Consider the following 23,117-nt stretch of genomic DNA (forward strand, 5'->3'; position numbering starts at 1 on the left):
CAGTTTTAGCTGGCTGTCTGTTGAGCTAAGGTAAACACAAAAAGTTAGAACATATTTAAGACCTCATGGTATGAAACTCATCACTACTAATTATGGGAAATCTTGTCTGGTGGTAAAAAATGCAGACTCTGGAGCCAGACTGAGTTAGAATGTTTGTTAGAATGTTGTGCTTAATTTTAGGAACATATTTGTTTCTATTGACTTTATTTAATTTTGAACTGTTGAATTATATTGGTACACTGAATATAAAATATTTCCCAATTAAGTGGCCCCCTACAGGTGTGGAATGTGCCAAAAAATTTACCCTGCGAAAGAATATGTAAATATAGTTATATGCTGAGAAATAACTGAATATAAAAACCACTTTCATACAATCTTGGTAATACTTTCATACAATCTTGGCACTTTAATAAAATACCATGCTTCTTTTCTAACTTCATTACAAATGGAATCATACTATAAATATTATTTATAAATTTCTTCCACCATTGAACAACTTACTATACATATTTTTTTCATAAAGTTAATGTTTTATATATTAATGACTACAGAATAAATATTTTTTACTCTAACACTCACTAAATAGAGTATTATGCAAAAGATACATTTTTTAAAGAATTATTTTATTTAACTTTATTTATTTATTTTTAATTTGACCAGACAGGGAAAGAGCGAGAATGGGAGAGAGCGGGAGAGGGGGAGGGAGAGAGAGAGTGATAAACTGATAAAGCAAGCCACCAGGTCCAGGACTCGAACCTTGGTCAGCCATGTGGAAATCCAGCACCCTTAACCACCACACCACCTGCTGGTCCCAAAAGATACATTATTTTATTTAAAGATTCACAACAGAAGGTAAGCACAATTATTAGCTCCATTATAGAGATGGGGAAACTGGAATTTAGAAGGTTAAGGACATTTCCAAGGTACCATAGACAGTAAATAGAATAGCTAAAATTCAAACTGTTGATTTCAGAAGATGAACTCCTGACCCTTTAAATATTTTTCTATTGTTTCTCATTGTTTATTCAGTATAACATCTGTTCTGAGACATGTTGCTTAAAAATATTACACTAAATATATCCCTTTATGTCTATATTTAAACATAGCTTAATATTTATTTTAGTATTTGAAAATATACTTGTGAACAAATGCATTCTACATTTTTCTTTTTCTATTTATTTTTTTTTTTGGAGGGGGAGAGGTTTTTGCCATGGGTGCATGCACTCACCAGAAAGACAGGGAGACAAAAAGCAAAAAATCACCCCCCAGATGAGATGGCCATGCCACAATCCCTTTTCCATTCTCATCTCTTGATCTTGGGCATGCACGCACATGTGCCCGGCTTGAGTTTAAGCCACCAGGTCTGGGACTCGAACCACACAGTTGGCCATGTGGGATCTAACCATCTTAACCACCACCATACCACTTGGCTGGCTCTCAACATCCACATTTAAATCTAAATAATATTTTAATTATTTACTGCCCATTATTTGTACTCCTAAAGATGGACTATTTTTGGATTAGTTAGATCACTTAAATTTGTGAACAAATTACCCTTATTTCCTTTTCTCAAAGCTCAGTTCCTACTTTCTCTTTCCCCCTCTTTAGTAACTCAATTCAAATTACCTTACTAATAAATTAATTCAAATTACCAAAATCTTATTTAGAATACCAATGGAAGGTATCAAATATAAGGCACTGATATTAATAATCTCCTAAGAGAGATAAGTAAATTAAAAAAATAATGTATCATTAAGCTTGAAAATAGTAGGTATGAAAAAAGAGAAAGAACTGGGACCAGCAGTTGGCATAATGGCTGTGAGGCTGGACTCCCACTATGGTCAGCTGTGCAGTTCAAGGTCCAGACCCAGTGGCTTGAAAAACACACTAGGCATGTTGTGTTTATGCCCAAGATCCTGAGAGAAGAATAGAAAAGGGACTGCAGCATGGCCATGCCCCTTAGGGGGTGCTTTCTCTACCCAACTGGTGAATGCATGGACCTTCTATCAAACTAAAAATTAAAAAAAAAAAAAAAAGTAAATACCCTATTTACTAGGGTAATATAAAATGAAGAGAACTATTAAATGAATAACCATAAGAAGGAACTGTTTATGTTGGCAAAAGTGCTTTGTCAATACACTGACAACTGAGAATTATTTACTTTGCTCTTCTCTTATCATCAAAGTAAAAAGACAACTGGAAGTTTATGTTATGATTCTCTAGTTGGGAAGCTTTTCTTTTCCTTTTTTCTTTTTAATATTTACTATAGAGTGTATGTATGCCAGAGAGGGACAGAGAAAGAGAAAGCACCTCTAGGGGGCATGAGTAATTTTCAAGCCCATGGTCCTCTACTTGAACCCCTCAACTTGAACATTCAGTCACTTGGAACCCAGCTGCCTTGATCTCCATTCCACCTGCTGGACCACTGGAAGCTTTTCAAGGGACATTTGTGGGGTATAGAAAACTTAGGAAGTTTTCTTTGAAAAATACTTAAAACCCACCATGAAATCAAAGATATCAACATGTCAGTATAAATGTCAACCAATATAATTCTACTTCTGTTCTACAAGTAGATGAGTACATAATAACTTACTTGTTGACTTTAACTGATAAAATACTTCTCTTTCTAGTATATGAATTTTACTTCTAAGTAAAAAATTTTACTTCTAAGAGAAGCAGCAGCTGAAAGCCAATCTGAAGATCAAATGCAGTTTAAACTTGAAAATATTAGATAAGGAAGGCTAAATTAAAATGTCATCTCTTCAGGATTTTATTCAAAAGTAAAAGTGAGCAAGAGATCTGAATATTCAAGCATTTTAATTGGACAAGACATAAAAATCTATTCTTCAAGAAAAGTGCACACACTCCAATTTTACTCTTCAACACACCTACGACTACTTTACCAACTGGTAAAAGATAACAGAGCTCTGTGCTAAGTACAACCTCTGAGAAGAGTAATACTCACGCAGAGACAATTTCCTCACCACTCACAAACTTTGCATAAGAGACTGCTTTCCGATGTCCTTTGAATACCATGATAGGCTGCTTAGTGTTACGAAGATCATAGTAGTGAACACAGTGATCTGCATAGCCAAAAGCTATGTAAATGTGATAAATGATGGAATGGAAAGCAGAAAACTAATTTTAACTGGTTTTGCTGTTTTTCCTCAAATAATTTACACACATTGTCAAACCTCTGAAACCCAGAAAACAAAGACATATGAATCATTTTCAAGGATAAAGATGATACTGATTTTCTGGAGTTTTTGATACTAGAAAAAGATGATTTTTTATAAACTATGTATATGCAGACATGCTAATGTTAGTCTAAAGTGGATTAGTCCCACTGATGTTTCCTCTGATCTTGGCACTAGAAAGAGTATTAAAGGTGCACAGTAATTAGAAATTTAAAAATAATCAATATTTATATTTTATAGCTTCATAAGTTAATGTAAATATCATGAGATCTGAAGAAACAAAATACTACATAATTTTATTTCCCACATTTGATATTATAAAAGACACTTTATTGAAATATATTTTACATATAATAAAATTCATCCACTGTGAGTAAACAATTCAATGATTTTTTACTAAATTTATTCAGTGGTGCAACCATCACCATAAATCAGTTTTAAAACATTTTTATCACCTCAACAAAATCTCTCATGTCCATTTTCTACCTACTACCATAGGAAACACTGTTTCTAACTATAAATATGCTTTATCTGGATATATTATAAAATTGAAATAATACAAAACGTGTTTTCTTACATGTGCCTTCTTACACTTCATATAATTGTCTTTGAAGTTTTAAAATGTGCCAGTTGTGTATTCTATTTATTGCTGAATAGTACCCATTGTATGGATATAACACATTTTGTCTATCAATTCACTAGTTAATGAATACTTATTTTCACTTTTTGGTTATCATGAGTCACTTCTGAGTCTCTGCGTAGATATGTTGTCTCTTGAGCAGATATCCAAAAAAGTAGCTAGTGGATGTGGGACTTGAACTGCGAGGTCAGCCATGTGGAATCCAGCTGCCTCCACTACCAGGGTACAGAGCCAGGTCTGGATTCTTATTTCTAATCAACTGAACTATGTAAGTCAACTTCAAAATGTTAATTAAAAAAAAAAAAAAGAATTAAAGTACAAGTTTATTTTGGTGCAAAACACTGTTTGGCAGGTGACATTAAATCTGATTACATAATAAAATACCCCTATGACCTTGTAAGTGTAAAAATAATCTCTAACTATGCTACTTCTACAACCATTTAGAGGAAAACCAAAAGTGGATGCAATATATAAAAAATATAGGCATAAATGTGAAAGTTAAATTGTGTCATCTGCTACATAGAGGTTTTATAGTAACTGCAATAAGTAGTGTGCAGTGAGTCATCAAATGGCAGATACTTATACAGACAGCAGTAATGCACGGCTCAAGAGAAGCTAGATCTCACATGGAAACTGCAGTTTGAATTCCCAGCTCACTTAGCCTAAAACATGTCAGGCACATGTGTGAGTGCCCAGAATACAACAGAGCGGAGGACTGCGGGAAGGAGACTGCAGCATGACCTGACCCTCTGCATGTGATCTATCATGAATAAAGAAAGAAAAAAAAATTTTTTTTTGGAGAGGTTTTCACTACAGGGCGTGTGCGCTTGCCAGACAGACATAGAGACAGAAAGCGAGAAATCACCCCCCAGGGGGGATGGTCACGCTGCAATCCCTTCTCCATTCTCCTCTCGGGATCCTGGGCACGCACGCACACGCGCCCGGTGTGAGTTTTAAGCCACCGGGTCCAGGACGCGAACCGTGGTCGACTACGTGGGAGTCCAGCGACATAGCCATTACGCTAACTGCTGGTTCCCAAGAAAGAAATTTTTAAAAAGCTCTGAAAGAGCATATGAATATGGTCTACAGTTTTATGTTTGTAAATACATCTTAGTAACATTATGGTAAAAATAGCTAAGGTAAACGAAGCGGTCCTCCATAATTTTATTTTCTTTTTTTTTTTTCTTTTTTTGGAGAGATTTTCACTGTAGGGCGCGTGCGCTCGCCAGACAGACAGAGAGAGACATAGAGATAGAAAGCGAGAAATCACCCCCCAGGGGGGATGGTCACGCCGCACTCTCTTCTCCTCCATTCTCCTCTCGGGATCTTGGGCACGCACGCACACGTGCCCGGCGTGAGTTTTAAGCCACCGGGTCCGGGACACGAACCGCGGTCGACTACGTGGGAGCCCAGCGACATAGCCATTACGCTAACTGCTGGTTCCCGTATAATTTTATTTTCTTTAGTAAGGGGGAAGGTACCTTTATATTTCTAAAGTATTGCTATTTATATAATGTTTTAAATACTCTTAATAACTTGAGTTATAGTAGGGTCTCATTTCTGTGTTTTCCCCCTAACATTTTACTTTAAAAAGTTTCAAACCTGCAGAGAAGTTGGAATAATAAGATAATGAACAAACTTTTACCTATCACTCTAGAAATTAATTATAAATGTTTCTCCCTATTTGCTTTAGCACCAACCTATACACACACTCATCCTCCCTTTTCCCCTGAATCAAATATAAGTTTCAAATATCAGGATATTTTACCTCTAAGAACTTCAGTACCTACTTTCTAAAATAAAAACTCTTGTTTTTTTGTTTTGTTTTGTTTTTGTTTTTGTTTTGCTATAGGGCGCGTGCACTCGCCAGAAAGACAGAGAAAGAGAGACGAAAAGCAAGAAATCACCCCCCGATGGGGGATGGCCACGCCGCAGTCCCTTCTCCTCCATTCTCCTCTTGGGATCTTGGGCACGCATGCACACGCGCCCGGCGTGAGTTTAAGCCAACGGGTCCAGGACCAGATGGCTACATGCGAGTTCAGCAACATAGCCATTACTCTAACTGCTGGTCCCTCTATAATAAAAACTCTTATATGTAGAGTTTCTTTACTGTGAAACAGAATTCTGTTTCACAGAATTCTATATAGAAAGAAACTCTACATAGATATAATTAATATGCATCGTGTATTCAAATATCCCAATTGTTTTTTTTTTTATACTCTATTTACTTTTACTCTAAGGTCACTCATTTAGTTGCCATATCTCTTTGAGAGTTTTCTGCAGACAATTTCATAACATTGGTATTTTTGTAGCATCCAGGACAGTTTTAAAGAATATTTCAAATATCTGAATTTGTCCAAAAGATTTTATTATTATGTTCAAGTAAAACATATTTTGGCAAGAATAATATAAAGGAGATGATCTTTCCTATTGTATCACATGAGGAAGTATATAACATTCCAAAGATAATATTAAATCTGATTACATAATAAAACATCCCCATGACCTTACCAGTGTAAAAATAATCTTTTATTTTAATTTTTAAATCAATTGTGCTACTTCTACAACCATCTAAATGTCAAATCTCAGGAAATAAATAATAAAATCTCACAGATCTCTCTTCAGGCCAACAAGATTAATCAACATTTCATTCTTCACAGAAAATCAATGCTAAATGAATGATGAGTTGATGTCAATAATATACCATTTTAAGAAATAAAATGATAAGTGCCAGCATTTTTCTCTCTGTCTGTCTGTCTGTCTTTCTTTCTTTCTTTTTTTTTTTTTTTTTTTTTTTTGCTATAGGTTGCAAGTGCCCACTAGAGAGGAGACAGGGAGTGACAATGAGAGGGAAAGTGGGAAATCATGTCCCAGGGAGGATGGCCACACCACACACAGTCCCTTCTCTTACATTTTCCTCTTGGGACTTTGGGCATGCACTCACACACCTAGTGTGATTTTCAAGCCACCAGGTTGAGGACTTAAAAGGCAGTTCACCATATGTGAGGACAGCACCGTAACTACTACGCCACCTGCTGGCCCCAATGGCAGCCACTCTTAGTGGACTTAGGAACCTGGAGCTAGGTTAACATACTTTCGAAAGGCTAGTTTTAACTTTAGGAAATTTATATGTGTACATATATATCTATATCTATATCGATACAGATATAGATATAGATAGATACACACACACATATATATCTATATATAGATATATCTATATATAGACATATATACACACACACATATATAAATGTGTGTATGTGTATAGTAAAAGGAAGACTTTAATGTTTAATATTCCCTTTATACAATTTTTCTACTAAAATGGTTTTTAATTTATTTCAAAGCTTTAGTTGATATGAAAGTGAAAATAATGTTATAGAAATCATTTAAACCTATATTTCACAGATGATTTAGAAATGTACTGTCCATAATGGACACTACATTAACCACTAGTCACATGTGGTTATTTAAATTTAAAATTAAATAAAAGTAAAAAATCAGTGTCTCAGTCACACTAGCTACATTTCAAGTGCTTAACCGTCACTACACTATTGAGACTAGCCAGAACTACCATCTGAGACAACAAAATATAAAATATTTTCAGTCAGTTCTTTTTGACAGCTTTGACAGGAAATAACTAAATAATACAAGTAATTACAAATATCTATAATACAGTAAGTAGAAATCCTATTTCTATTCAAAGAAGAGAGTAACCAAAAATAGAAGAATAAACTCTAAGCAGTTATGATACTTATGTTCACATTCACCAGCTCTGAGTTTATCTTCTCTGTCTTACTTTTTTCTCATTAGTGAGTGTCAGCTATACCATCTTAATCAATCAGGTAAGGTTTTCTAGAGAATGTGGGATTCAAATTGCCCAATCATCCAAGATATGGGATTCAAAACAATAATACTGGTAAAGGAGAAATAAAGTATTGACATTTATAGATACACACTGTATATATATATTATGTTTATATATTATATAACCTGTCCTCACTCCCAAAATATATGATTATATAAAGACAATGTTTTAGAAATTTATTTAACTAGAAGAAAAAAAAGAATACCAGGTGATGATCAAGGAAATATTAGAAAGAATGAGAAATATCAGGCTGTCAGAAAAATCATGAAACATTTTTACATAGAAAAACAGAAAATATGTCATAATGTTTCCAACTACCTAATATCATTTTGCAATTTAATATCATCTATTTGCAGACCAGCCACTGGTATGGTGGTTAAGGTAGCTGGATCTCACATGGATGGCTTCCTGGTTGAGTCCTGGGCAGCTTAAAAACCAGACCAGGCATGTGTGTGCATACCTAAAATCCTGAGAGGAGAATGAGGGAAAAAGACTGCATAGTCATTCCCCCAGAGCATGCATGCATTCATTCTCTCTCTCTCTCTGTCTCCCTCTCTCCTTTCCTCAATGTATGTGCCCTTACAGCAAAAAGAAAAGAAAAAAATTGCTATTTGCTGTCTATCAAATTTTGTTAAGCTTCCTTTTTTATTGCGAAAACTGACTTAGCTCTACTTTGTGCTGCAGTTGTTCATATCTACTTACTTTAACCCACCACAAATAACTATTGTCTTAGGGCTGAAATGTATAACAAAGACTCCAAATCTATTTCAATTTACCCTATCACTATGTCCAAATTAGACATAGATTTTAATTGAAATATAAAAAACGTTCCAAATATTATTTATCCAACAGGACCTTTCATAGCTGTTACAATTTCACTAGTACTGATATAATGTTTTAGTTTGAAAGCAGAGGTTGCAGAAATAAACAAAAGTCCCAGCTTATTTAAATATGCACACAAACGCACACTTACAATCTGACTGTTACTACAGTAAAAGGTACAAAACTATAAAGGCTATCTTAAGAGAGTACTTGCTATATATTTTTGTAAAACACTGCCAAAAAGATAGATGTTTTACTGTTGCTATAAAGGATACTTAACCAGGTTTCATAATCAGTTATTAAGAGCTCATTCCTGTAACTGCTCTTTCTAATATAGTGTGGGGACACTCACTGATTTTATAAAACTATTTTCTCTTCCCTCAAAATACAGAAATTGTTTTTATTTTATTTGCATAGACTTCTGCCCCTACTTGATCTCCCAGCCTCCTGGACAATCACCACTGTGTCAGTCACTTTCTAATCAGGACAAGTTCAGACAAAGTATTGCTCTGATTATTTCAGCAAAAACAGAAGTAACTCATTTATTCCAAATCTACTCTTTCAAAATATCTGCTAGAAGTCATTATAGTTAAAACAGGTGGTTACATTCTGTAACTGCCATTTTTTTCTTTGTCCATATGGACATTGAACAAAACAATTAAAACTCCATCTGCTAAAGAAGCAGTTTCATGATAAAATACATTTTGGAAAAAAATTAAAATCTAAAGGCCTACATGAAACCCTACCTTACCCAGGACCCTACAGATTTAAGAAGTTTACAACCTGAAATTCAAATCCAACTTTGGCTTTGTACTCCATTAAGATTTGAAAAAAAAAAAAGTAGGCTGTAAATAATATTTTTTACTTTTTTAAAACCATCTGATGTGTACTGTAGAGCCATTTAAAACACCTGTGTTTATCTATTACATGCATCTTATGGGGGGATATAACAATGAACAAGAAAAGTTTCCGGCTTACAGTCAACAATAACAAGTATGTAACAAAACATAGTGATAACTGTGAGGCAGACAAGAAAGGTAACAACTGGGTGAGTTTCCTTACTATACTTTCCAGAAAGTCATTGTCTTTGAGGAAATGACATTCAAAATGAGACTCAAGATTGTGCAACTGGCTGTGTTAAGAGTGAGGGGAAGAACGTTTAACACAGGAAAAAGCACAGAGAGAGCAGAACCAAGTGATGGCAGACTGAAGTGACGAGTTCTAAGTGGGAGAACAAAGATGAAGTGGAAGGACTATTTGAAAGAATATTATTCCAAAACAAACAGATTGGAGGGGAACAAGTTCAGAAGACCTGGAAGCCCAGTTAAGAGGTTGTTCTAGCAGTCCATGTATGGCCTGAACTAAGGGTAATTCAATTCCTACCTGAGATGGATTTGATTGTGGGAAGAGCAACCCAGAGAAGACAAAGGTGGAAAAAGAGGGCAGTGGTCAATTACTATAGTAAGTGTTAATGAGAATACAGAGAACATGAGGGTTGGGTGGTAGCACAGTGGTAAACCACAACGCTCTGCCAGGCTGACCTACATGGGGATGTTTGGGGTTTGTGTTCAGTGACTTCCCTGGTAAGTCAGGCACAAATATTCCCAAGATCGGCAGTTGGCTATCCTTTGGAAAATAAGCCAAGAAATAGTCACACAGACACATAGGAATAACCCAAACACATATCAATTTGGAAAATAAGCCAAGAAATAGTCACACAAACACATATGAATAACCTAAACACATATCGAATACTTGGAATGCATTTCCTTTTAATGGCTGTTCTAAATTTGGTTAGATCTTTGTTCATTACTTGAGAAATGAGAAATTATCATTTATGTTCTATCACATACAATTAGCCCTGGTTTCCAGCCTAAATAAAACCTTGAAAAGACATACTGATTTAAACCCACAACTGGGGGCCTGAAGGTGGTATAGTGGTTACAACAGTGGACTGCCACACAGCCAACCACAGTTCAAGTCCCAGACCCAGAGGCTTGAAAAAACACCTCAGGCATGTGTGTATGTGCACAGGCCCAAAATCCCAGGAGAAGAAATGAGAAGGGATTGCAGTTTGGCCACTTCCCCTGGTAGGACATTTCTCACTTTCTCTCTGTCTCTTTGTTTCTCTCTGGTAAAAACATTAAAAATAAATGAATGAATAAATAAATAAATAACCTTTTGCTTTGTGAATGACCCCTCTAATCTTTACCAATCCACAAAAAGACACACAAGTACTGAGATTTTATCCAGTGTCTTAGTAGTAATAAGGTACTTACACATTAGACTAGGCCACATCATCGGCAGTTAAGAACAAATGATGAAAGTCTAAATAAAATTACAGGGGTCAACAGGTGGCATAGTGGTTAAGATGCTGAACTCCCACAGAGCTGACTGCTGTTTAAGTCCTAGACCTGGCAGCTTGACATTCATACTGAGCACATGTGTGTGAATGGAGGAAAAGGGACTGTGGTGTAGCTATCACCCCCATACTTATGGGGGGTGATTTCTCACTTTCTGTCTCTGTCTTTCTGGTGCGTGTACATGCCCTATAGAAAAAAAAAATCTCTCCAAGGAAAAAGAAAGTCTCATTAAAATTACATGTATTTTCCCCAAAGTAAAAAAGTCTTTCAGTTAAGAAAAAGTAGCAGAAATGTTTAAAGCAAAGTCTTCCTTCATCTAATTTATTTGAAACCCCAGAATATAAAACACATTAAAGTGAGACTGTTTATTATAAAAAAGCAAAAGTTGAAATTGGAATTCCTGGGACCAGGAGTTAGCTATGTCGCTGGACTCCCACATAGTCGACCGTGGTTTGCGTCCTGGACCCAGTGGCTTAAAACTCACACCAGGCGCCTGTGCATGCGTGCCCAAGATCCCAGGAGGAGAATAGAGGAGAAGGGACTGCAGCGTGGCCATCCCCCCTGGGGGGCGATTTCTCGCTTTCTATCTCTCTGTCTCTCTGTCTGTCTGGCAAGCGCACGCGCCCTATAGTAAAAACCTCTAAAAATAAAAAAAAAAGAAATTGGAACTCCTTTGTTCTTTTTCCCTCCCTACCAGGTTGAGCTTCCTTTCCATCTTTTAATCCTTAAGGAATTTTTTAAAATATTAAAGAAATGGACTATATTAATAGAAAAAAATGTTTTCACTTATTTGTTAATCCATATTTATCTTTTCGCAGGAAAAAGATATAACAACTTTTTAATGCTTAATTCTATAGTTCAAGGCCAAAAATTTTTACAAGTCACTACTATCAGCACTATCACTAAAACCACAACAAAAACCCCAATTCAAAAACATCACTAACTGGGAAACATTTGTACCCAATAACATCTAGTTGTATGTGTTCATGATTTGTTGGCTTTAATTATTACAGAAGAAAGAAATATGTCTCTCTTTTAAACAAGACTACCAAATAGAAAAATGTTTAAATCTTCATTCTGACAAATAGAACCTAGTACAATGGTCTAGAGACAGATAATAGTAGCTAAAGAACAATCGTCATTGTAGGCTTTATCACTAGTAAATAAAGAAAACATATATCAAATATAGAAATTAAAAATTTTGCATTTTATTAATTGAATTTATATTCTGCTTTGTTACTAACTGTAGAGATTTTAATACTTTATAGTCTACATTTATAATAATATTTCATAAGTATATCAAAGAAAAAATGTTTATCTGAAATAAATAAAATGTTTGTTGCCAGAGGATTTTCTTCTTTAAAAATATTTTTGCCATAGGGCATGTGGCTTGTTGGAGAGAGAGAGAAAGGAAGGAAGGAAGAAGGGAGGGAGGACAAACAAAAAAAACAAAAAAAAAGGAAGAAGGGAAGGAAGGAATAAATTACCACACAGGGGTATGGCCATGCTGCAATTCTCTCTCCTGTCTCTTCTTGAGCTTTTGGTCTTGCAGACACATCTACACAGGTACTAGAATGATTTCCTAGCTGCCGAGTCTAGGACTTGAACTGCAGTGAATCATGTTGAAGTCTGTGGCTTAACTACCATGCCACCTGCTGGTCCCACCAGAGGACTTTTAAAATATATCTAGTTCATTATATTGTTAGAATTAGCATGCTCTTTTAGGTATCTTACTCCTTTATTGTATGGCCATTTAAAATAATGTTCAAAACATCAGAGTGACTGTAATATAACTAGTGATCTAAAAATAACAAGTCCTTATAAAATAAGAGGAAGAAAATACTAGAAAATAGTTGAAAAACTATCTAAAATTGCAGAATTTAGGTGTAAATCTGGGGCTCAGTCCAGTTAAAGACCACTTTTATGATAGTTTAAAAAATCAGAATTAATCCAATTACCTCAATAATAACAGTTCATGAGAAAAACAATATTTTTTCCTGGACAGACTTGGTCTCTGCTACTAGACTCAAATATTTACATGATTATTCCTTAGACACCAAACATTCTTACTATGACATATAAAGGCTTTCTTATTTAGCCTACTTTCAAATTCATATTCCATCAAAACAGGAAATTCCAAATATCTTTAGAATAGTCCTTCTTGCCCTAGGAGCAAGAAGAGGTATGAATGTAAAAATATCTGAGGAATATTCAAACTACATATGCAGGTCAGATGGTGGCCGTGGTAAAGATCAATGGTCTGTGAGGATGGCCCACACAGAAGAGTTCCAGGTTCACATCCAGAGACCTCCATGAGTATTCTTGGCATGTTCATGACTGTGATCTGGGGTTGGCTTAGGCTGAGGGTATATCGGCATCAAGATCCTATTGGGAGTGTTCACTCTGTCTCTCCCACTCAAGGAAGAAATAAAATCATACTCTTAAAAAAAAAAATTACAAATGTAGGCCAGCAGGTGGTGTGGAGGTTAAGGCACTGTATTCTACACGGCCAGTTGTGCATTGTGAGTCATGAACCTGACAGCTTGAAAATCACTCAGGGTGTGTGAGTCTATGTGCCCAAAATTTCAAGAGGAGGCTAGAGGAGAAGAGACTATAGCATGGCCATCCCCCTGGGGGGTGATTTCTCACTTTCTCTCTCTTACTTTCCCTCTCTCTCTGGTGACTGTGCACCCCTCATAGCAAAAAGCAAAACAAACAACAAACAAAAAACAAAAGGAAAGAAAAGGAAAGAAAATTACAAATGCTTGGTATCTCTAAAGATTCTGATTCAGTAAAGATCTAGACAGGAATTCTTTTTAGAAGTTTCTCAAAAATGATTTGTATGTGCCTCAGATTAAAAAAAATTGTACAATGATATTTTTCACAACACACTGCAATTTGTTTGCTTTTGTATTTGATCTAAAAAAAAACTCTGACACCAGTGAGTAGAAGAATTTTTAAAAACTTTTGTACACTGAGTAACAAATACCAAGTAATTTAAAAATGTCAAGCTAATAAATAATATAATTTCGATACAATTATCAGAGGGTGATAATTTTTTTTCCCCTAAGAACAGCCAAACTCAAAGTAATCACTACTTACTTTCCTTTTCAGATCTATGAAAAACCTGTAGGTATGTATTCCACATTTGATAAGCAGATCTATAGTTCAAGTGAAGAGTACACTCATTGAGTATATATGCTAACGTTGACCAGTACCATAAGCAATCTGCTTGTGAATTCAGAGTGTTACTGAAGTATTTTTTGACTGCTAGTCTCACTGATACTTCATACCAGAGTGACTTCCAATAGTTTCCCCTAGTAGTGACACTCCCCTTCCATGTGTCTTTTAAACTGCTTTTATTCAGTATTCTTTGGTTTACAATATCAAAAGGCTAATTCTGTTTTTATTTCCTGTAATTAATATCTGGAATAGATCCACTTTCAATGAAAATGTCTCTTTTTGATTTGAAGAGAGATTTTTGCTAGAGGGCGCGTGTACTTGCAGGAGAGACAGACAGAGAGAAATCACCACCAGGGGGAATGGCCATGTCACAGTCCCTTCTCCACTATTCTCCTTTCAGGATCCTGGGCATGCATGCACATGTGTCTGGCATGAGTTTTAAGTCACCAGTGGCTTAAAATTTGAACTACGGTCAGCCATGTGGAAGTCCAGTGACATAACCATTACGCCATCTACTGGTCCCCGAAAATCTCTTAAAATTCACAAGTGCAGGGCCAGCAGATGGCATAGTGTTTACATCATTGGACTCCCACAGGGTGACCACCATTTGAGTCTCTTGGGAGCTTAAAAATCATCCCCACATGTGTGTGGGTGCCCCAGATCCCAGGAGGATAATGAAGGAGAAGGGACTGCAGCATGACCATCCCCCCGAGGAGTGATTTCTCACTTTCCCTGTACTGTTTCTGTCTCTCTCACTTGGTGAGCACACACACTCTATCAAAAACCTCTAGAAAACAAGAAAAAAAAATCACAAGTACAATATATACACACAAATATGCAAAATTAACATCTATACATAGATAAACATATAATGAAATACAAGCAGGTCCATCTTTGCCAAAGAACTACTACTCCAGTATTATTATGAATTTCAAACTGTTCCTCCATTGCCTACTAACTGCTTTATAGGAAAATAAAAGATTGCTGTCTCAGAAATATTAAGCATAACAGAACATATATAAAATACATTAATTTCTTTAATAAAAAATTAAACACTAATTAACAGTGGTGATTAATACTTAAGCATTTATTATATACTCAGAACTATTTACATGCACTACCTCATTCAATCCTTAAACCTTAAAACATGTACTCTTTCATTATCCCCTTTTTACAAATGATGAGAATAGGGCTCAGAAGTAAATTTATTTACACAAGGCCACATAGCTAGGAAATGGCAGGGCCATGCCAGACTTAATTCAAGTAGTCTAGCTCTAGACTATCTTCACAAAAAGCAAAAATAAATAAGCAGTGCATTGAAAGACTATTCTGATCAAGTAATATCTTATTACCTTCCTAAAAGACCCATCAAAATAGTACACATGACTTAGGAAAAACAATTAACAACAACAACAAAAAAATCATATTCCTATTCCCCATAGTAGTGTGTGCTCCTAAGATGTTATGCTCTATAGACTGGGACCAACGTGGGAGACCTAGCTGAATTCCTAGAAGTTCAACCTAAAGACTATCAAGGTTGTATGTGGCTGTAATTCCACTGACTGGGAAGTTGAGGCAGAAAGACCATGAGCTCAAGACCAGCCTAGGCAACAGTGACACCCTGTCTAGATAAAAAGAAAAAAGAAAACCAGGCTTTGTGGTATGCACCTAAAGCCCCGGCTGAGGCAGGAATCTTGACATGGCAGGATCCTGTCTTTAAAAAAAAGTGCGGGGGAGGGGGGAAGAGGCGGTAAGGAGAAGGGGAAGCACTCTTCTATCACTGGAAAAAAAAAGATAAAAAACCTGAATAGACACTTCACACAAAAGGATATCTACATACGAAACATACGAAACTGTTAAAAGGTATCACTACTTTTTATGAAAATATAAATTAAAGTCATAATAAAATACCTTATACCTATGTGTCCACCACAATGACTAAAGATTTATAATGTCAAATGCTAGCGTTGTAGAGAACTAGACTTTTCACATATTGGTGATGGGAACAGACAATAAAGGTCGTGAACTATCTACTAAAGCTACATATGCTTTAGCTATGACTCTGCAATTTCAGTTCTAGGTATATGCCTGAGAGAAACAAATATTTATACAAAAGATATATAAATATATATACACCCACTCACCTGACATCCACATATACATACAAACACCCACACGTAAACACATATATATATATAACAATGTGGTATATCTATACAATGAAATCTCAGGAACAAATATCTAACTGATGCTACATATTACCATCTGGATGAATCTTATACATATAAGTTTGATCCAAAAACAACAAAAACTTCAGATACATAAAAACACTACATATGATATGAAATTCAGGAACATACTAAATTATTCTATGATGATCAAAGTCAAAGAGTGGTTAAATCACGGTGAGCAGGGATTGATGGAAAAGGGGAACAAGGGAGCATTCCAAGCCACTACAGCTAGGTCACCTAAGAGTATTTATAAATAAACAGTTCATACAACTGTACATTGAAAGATATTAAAATATCATAGTATAGTAAAACATCAGAAATCCATATATAGAGTATTAAAGTTATTCATATGTGAAATGGTAAAATGGAAACTTGCAAATTAAAAATATTAGTGAAATAATGGAGAAACAGAAGAGGCAGAACAACTGGAAATTAGCAGGGATATTAGAGGAAGATCCTACTCTTTGTGCTCATTCTTATCACACAAGCAATGAAAGCTAAGCATAGACTATAGCAAACACAATTCTAAGGAAATTGAATCTTCCAGAATTTGCATTTTGGTGCATTTTCTTAGGTCTTTCTATTTTATACATCGATGTACAAATATTGACACAAAAAAGTTTCAAAACATATATTAGAATACTATTAGTTCTATAATCAAGTTTATCTTGTTGGACATTTATGTTTACATAATAATATAAATTGTTCTGAAATTAAATAGAATTATTCATATAAGATGACTTTGATTCAGTGTGAGAAGAGAAAATAGACTACAAATCATACCTATTATAATGTGGATATATTTGACATGAAAACTAAATTATTCTCTAAGTTAACATAGGCAGATAGAGGCTAAGGCAGTATTGAAGAAGATTAAGGGTTAGGGTCGGGTCTGACTTGTGGAAGTATGCAATGCTCAAAAGAAGCTGGATCTGGGACCAGCAGTTAGCATAATGGCTATGTTGCTGGACTCCCATGTAGTCGACTACGGTTCGAGTCCCAGATCTGGCGGCTTAAACTCATGCCAGGTGTGTGTGTGTGTGTGTGCCCAAGATCCTGAGAGGAGAATGGAGGAGAAGGAATTGCGGAGTGGCCATCCCCCCTGGGGGGTGATATCTTGCTTTCCATCTCTCTGCCTCTCTCTGTCTTTCTGGCAAGCACACACGCCCAATAGAAAAAAAAAAAACCTCTACAAAAAAAAAAAAAAAAAAAAAAAAAAAAAATGGCATTTACAACGGGCCAACCACACCAAAAAAAAAAAAAAAAACCTCTAAAAAAAAAAAAAAAAAAAAAAAAAGAAGCTGGATCTTACATGGCAATTACAGTTGAAATCACTGCCTCAGTCACCCCAAAGCACACCAAGTCTGATTCAAATAGGCAGGAGGAACAGAGGAAGGGGACTGATCAAGCATGACTGGACACTGTGCAGTGTGCTCATATTTGCCTCCTCAAATGTGTGTGAATAAGTTCGATCATGAATAAAGAATTAAAAAAAAGACTAAGGACTAATATGAAGATCTTTGATGAACTGACCGTTCATCTTAATCTTTGTGGAGAAGTCCATTTCATCTGTTATCAATATAGCTTTCTCTGGATTAGTGTTTGCATGGTTTATTTTTTTCCTCTTTTTTCTTCTAACTTCCTTGTGTTTTTATATTTGAAGTGGTTGGCTTCCAGTAGATGGCAAATAGTTGATTCTTACTTATTTTATACAATCACACAATCTCTACTTTTAATTGGATGGAGGAAGGAGGGAAGTAGTTAGGAGGCTTTAAATCTTTTGCATTTAATGCACTGAATTGCAGAGTTGAGTTTAAACCTACTTCCCTAATGTTTTCATCTTTTTAGATTAGGTGGTTTTTGTTTTGTTTTGTTTTTTAACAATTATAGCTTAGTTATTAGTTATACCTACTTTTTCCAATTTTTTAGAGACTGCTCTGGAGTTTATAAAATAAACACTTGAGTCCCATAGCCTTGTGGTTAACTAAGGGAGCTGGACTGCACTTGGCCTACCACAGAGCCTGAAAAAGTCATGGGCGCACATGTAACAAGTGTCCCAAATCCCAATAGAGTCAAGAGATAAGGATGGGATTACAGAATGACCATGTCCTATTAGGAAGGTGTTTCTTTATCTCTCTCTTGCTCACTCACTCACTCTGGTGGGCACACATGTCTTCTGGCAACTAAAAGAAATTAAATAAACACCTATGATTTATAATACTGTGCCTTATGAATCATTTTATTAAAGTATTTTATTATTTAATTTATAAAGGGAAAATCCTACAGTACACTTGTAAATAAATCCTACAGCAGTACATTTCCATTTCATTCTTCCCATCTTTAGTGCTATTGTCATTCACTACATATTAAGACCTATAAATCTATCTTTGGTTCAGACAATTATCCTGTTTTAATATAATGAAGATCTACATAAAAAAGTGTTTGGTACCCTTTACCCAGATCCCCTCAAAGATAATATTTTACATAACCATAACACAGTATCAAAACCAGGACATTAACTCTGGTGAAAGGGGCCAGCAGGTGGCACAGCAGTTAAGGCACTGGACTCCCACATACCCTAGGTGCAATATGAGACCTGGACCTGGCGGCCTGAAAATCATGCTGGGTACATGTGCAGGTGTGCCCAAAATCCCAGGAGAAGAATGTGGGAGGAAGGATTATGGCATAGCCATTCCCTCTGAGGGGTGAATTCCTACTTTCCCTCCCACTGTCTTTGTCTCTCTCCCGCAAGTACATGCACCCAATGGCAAAAGCCTTAAAAAAAATTGTGGAGTAAATTTTATCGCTTAGGCACAGATCTCATTTTATCAGTTTTTACAAATACTCTTTTTTGGGGTGTAAAGCAGGGCAAATAACATGTAGATAAAGTAACTCAGCTAGCCTATAGTACAGCAGTTAAACTCTATGCACATAGAGTGGGATCCCATGTGGCTAAATGTGGTTCAAATCCTGGCCCTGGCACCTTAAAAAACATGCCAGGTGCATATGTGTGCATGCTCAAAATTCTGATGGGATGAAAAAAAGGAGGAGAAAGGATTGTGACATGATCACTCCACTGAGGAGTGCTTTCTGTCATCCTGGTGATTGTGTGCATCCTTTGGCAACTAAAACACACACACATACACACACACACACACACACACACACACACACACACAAACCTATGAAAATGAAGGAACCATTACCATAACAGGAACAGAGAACTACTAGTATTATAAAGAAATGCTCTCATGTTATTTAATTATATTTAAAACAGCCAAATCAAGGATATTACCATGTACATCATTTTCAATACAAAATTTTAAGTTCTTGGGTCTGTTAAGTGTTTCTCCTTTTGCCCATCTCACCCACCTTTTTTTTTTTTTCCTTTTTTGAGGGGTTTTTGTTATAGGGTACGTGCGTTCACCAGAAAGGCAGAGAGACAGAGAGAAAGAAAGTGAGAAGCTGCCCCCCCTGGGGAGGATGGCTATGCCGCAATCCCTTCTCCTCTATTTCCCTCGGGATCTTGGGCGTGCACACACACACACACACACACACACACACGCACACGCACACACGCACGCACGCATGCACCCAGCATAAGTTTAAGCCACCAAATCTGCAGTAGACTACATGGGAGTCCAGCGACATAGCCATTACACTAACTGCTGGTCCCCCTACCCACCTTCTAACTATCCACTCCCCTCCCTTACAGACTCTGTTATCTATACATACTAATGTATGTTTTCCTCAGAGACTGGTCTGCTCAGCTCATTTGCTCATTTTTTAAAAAAACTGAATTACTGATTTTAATTTAATTTTATTATTACTTTAAATTTGCTATAGGGCATGTGTGCTCACCAGAGACAGAAAAAGTGAGAAAGCAAACTGCCAGATCTGGGACTCGAACCATGGTTAGATATGTGGAAGTCCAGCGCCTGAACCACCATGCCACCTGCTGGTCCCATTTGCCCATTTTTAATTGTATTATTTGGGTTTTTTTGTAGGTGAATTGCTTGAGTTCCCTATATATTCTGGTTATCAAGCCCTTATCTGAAGGACAGCTTGCAAATATTTTCTTCTGCTCTTTTTGTTGTCTCCTCATGCTATTTATTGCTTCCTTTGCTTTGCAGAAGCTTTTTCGTTTCACATAGTCTCACTTGTTTTTAAAAAATCACCACCTACTCCAATGTCTTCAAGAGTTGTCCCATGTTTTGCACTATTATTTTCATAGTTTGAGACTTTATATTAAATTTTTGATCCACTTCAAGTTGATTTTTAAGAGACAGTGATACATTTTCAGCTTTCTGTTGGCGGCTGTCCAGTTCTTCTAGCACCATTTGCTGAACAGACTTTCATTTCTCCACTAAACTGCCTTCTACCCTTTGTCAAAGATCAGTTGGCCGTATGTTTTGAGGTTTATTTCTGGATTCTACATTCTACTCCACTGGTCTACGTTGTTTTTGTGGCAATATCATGCTGTTTTGAACATCACAGCTTTATAATATATCTGGAGATCAGGTATTGTGTTGCCTCATACTTAAGTTTTTCGTAGTGTATAGCCTTGGTGACGTGGGGCCTTTTATGATTCCAAAAACATCTTATGTCTATTTATGTGAAGAATGTTCTGGTTATTTGACTGGAATCACACTGAATTTGTAAATTAATTTGGGTAGAATTGACATCTTGATTATACTGATTCTTCCAATCCAAGAGCATGAGATGCCTTCCATTTTGCTGTATCATACTCAATTTCTTTTTCAGTTTTACATAGTTTTCCTACCATATCTGTGAAAAGGGGTAATTTAACTTCTTTTCCTATTTGAATGATTTATTTTGCTTTCTTGTCTGGCTGCATTGGTGAAGACTTCCAGTATTTATGATGAAAAGTAGGGAAAAAACTGAGCGGCCTTGTCTTCAGTTTTTAGTGGAAAAGCTTTCAGTTTTTCCCCTCATTCAGTATAATGTCAGCAATGGGTCTGTCATACATGGCTTTATAGTGTTAAGAAATGTCCATTCTAGGTTTATTTTGCTGAGAGTATTGATCATGTAAGGATGTTGTATTTTATCAAATGCCTTTTTTTTTTTGAGAGAGAGAGAGAGAGAGAGATTTAGCTATTGTAGGGCACATGCACTCACCAGAGACAGAAAGTGAATGGGGATGGCCACGCCATAACTCCTCCTCCATTCTCCTCTTGGTATCTTGGGCACACATGCACACGTACTCAGAGTTACCAGGTCTGGAACCCAAACTGCAGTCAACTACATGGGAGTCTATCGACGTAACTATTACACCACACGCAGGTCCCTATCAAATGCTTTTAAAGCATCAATTGATATGATCATATGATTCTTTTCTTTCCTTCTGTTAATATGATCTATTAATATAACACTATTATTTCAAGTTTGTTGAACCATCCTTGCTTCCATGGAATAAAGCCTACCTGATCATGGTGTATAATCTTTTTAATGTACTACTAGATTTGATTTGCTGGTATCTGTTGAAGAATTTTTGCATGTCTATCCATCAGGGATAGTGGTCTGCAGATGTCTTTTTTTGTTATGTCCTTGTCTGCTTTCGATATCAAGATAGTGGAGGTTTCAAGGAATGAGTCTGGAAAGGTTCATTCCTTCTGTAACTTTGGAAATAGCTGAAAGAAAACTAAGGTTAACTCTTCTTAAAAAGTTTTGTGAAATTCTGAAGTGAAAACAATCAGAACCTGGGCTTTTCCTTGTTGAAAGCCTATCACTGTTTCAATCTCACTCTTAGTTATTGGTCTATTCAAACTATTTCTTCCTGGTTCAATCTAGGTAGCTTGTATGTGCTCACAAATTCGTCCATCTCATTCAGGTTTTCTAGTTTGTTGGCAGAGAGTTGCTCATAATATTCTCTCATAATTATTTTTATTTCTAATAATATCTGTTGTAACATTGACAGCTTCATTTCTGATCTTAACTGATTGTCTTCCCTGTTTTGCGTGAGTTCCTTGAGACATGCTGTAAGTTACTTCTTTGCCACCTCTCTATTTTTTCTTTTTTTTTTAGAGCATTAATTACTATGAACTTCCTACTAATGACTGTTTTCATTACATCCCAGATATTCTGGAAAGTTGTATATTCATTATCACTGGTTTCCATAAATCTTTTTATTTCAGTCTTAATTTCTTCAGTAGTTTTGAAGTTGTTTTAAGAGTAGGTTGTTTAGTTTTCATATTTTTTTAGTATTTTCAAGGGCTCTTTCTGTTATTTATTTCCAATTTCACTGTAATCAGAAAAGGTGTTGGATATAGTTTCTATACTTTCACACTTGTAAAGGTTTGTTCCATGCCTTAAGTGGTCATTTTTTTTTTTTTTTGAGAGGTTTCCGCTATAGGGCGTGTGCGCTTGCCAGAAAGACAGAGAGAGACAGAGAGACAAAAAGCGAGAAATCACCCCCCCAGGGAGGATGGCCATGCCGCAATCCCTTCTCCTCCATTCTCCTCTCAGGATCCTGGGCATGCACGTACACGCACTCAGCGTGAGTTTAAGCCACTGGGTCTGGGACTCGAACCGCGAACAGCTCCATGGGAGACCAGCGACATAGTCATTACACTAACTGCTGGTCCCGTAAGTGGTCAATTTTCAAAAATATTCCATATGAGGATGAGAAAAGAATAAACTTTGTAGTTGTTGAATGATATTTTATAAATATCTGTAAGTTCCAACTGGCTTATTGTATGAATTGGCTTTGTGTCTGTTTATTTTTTGTCTAAATGACCTGTCCAACCGTGACAGAAGGGTGCTGAAATCTCCAACAATTAGTGTGCTGCAGCC

At 36.1% G+C, this 23,117-nt stretch overlaps 1 protein-coding gene across 1 annotated transcript in view; it reads right to left on the minus strand.

Annotated features, from left to right (window-relative positions):
• Positions 1–23,117, minus strand: part of COP1 (COP1 E3 ubiquitin ligase) — a 250,489-nt gene that overhangs the window by 50,077 nt on the left and 177,295 nt on the right. The window contains 2 exon segments of the mRNA XM_027776743.1: positions 1–25; positions 2,966–3,083. The exon segment at positions 1–25 is cut by the window's left edge and continues 21 nt beyond it. Coding sequence (XP_027632544.1) covers positions 1–25; positions 2,966–3,083 — 143 coding nt within the window.

This window comes from Tupaia chinensis, unplaced genomic scaffold (genome assembly GCF_000334495.1).
Source record: "Tupaia chinensis unplaced genomic scaffold, TupChi_1.0 Scaffold000710_1, whole genome shotgun sequence".
Taxonomy (NCBI): Eukaryota; Metazoa; Chordata; class Mammalia; order Scandentia; family Tupaiidae; genus Tupaia; species Tupaia belangeri.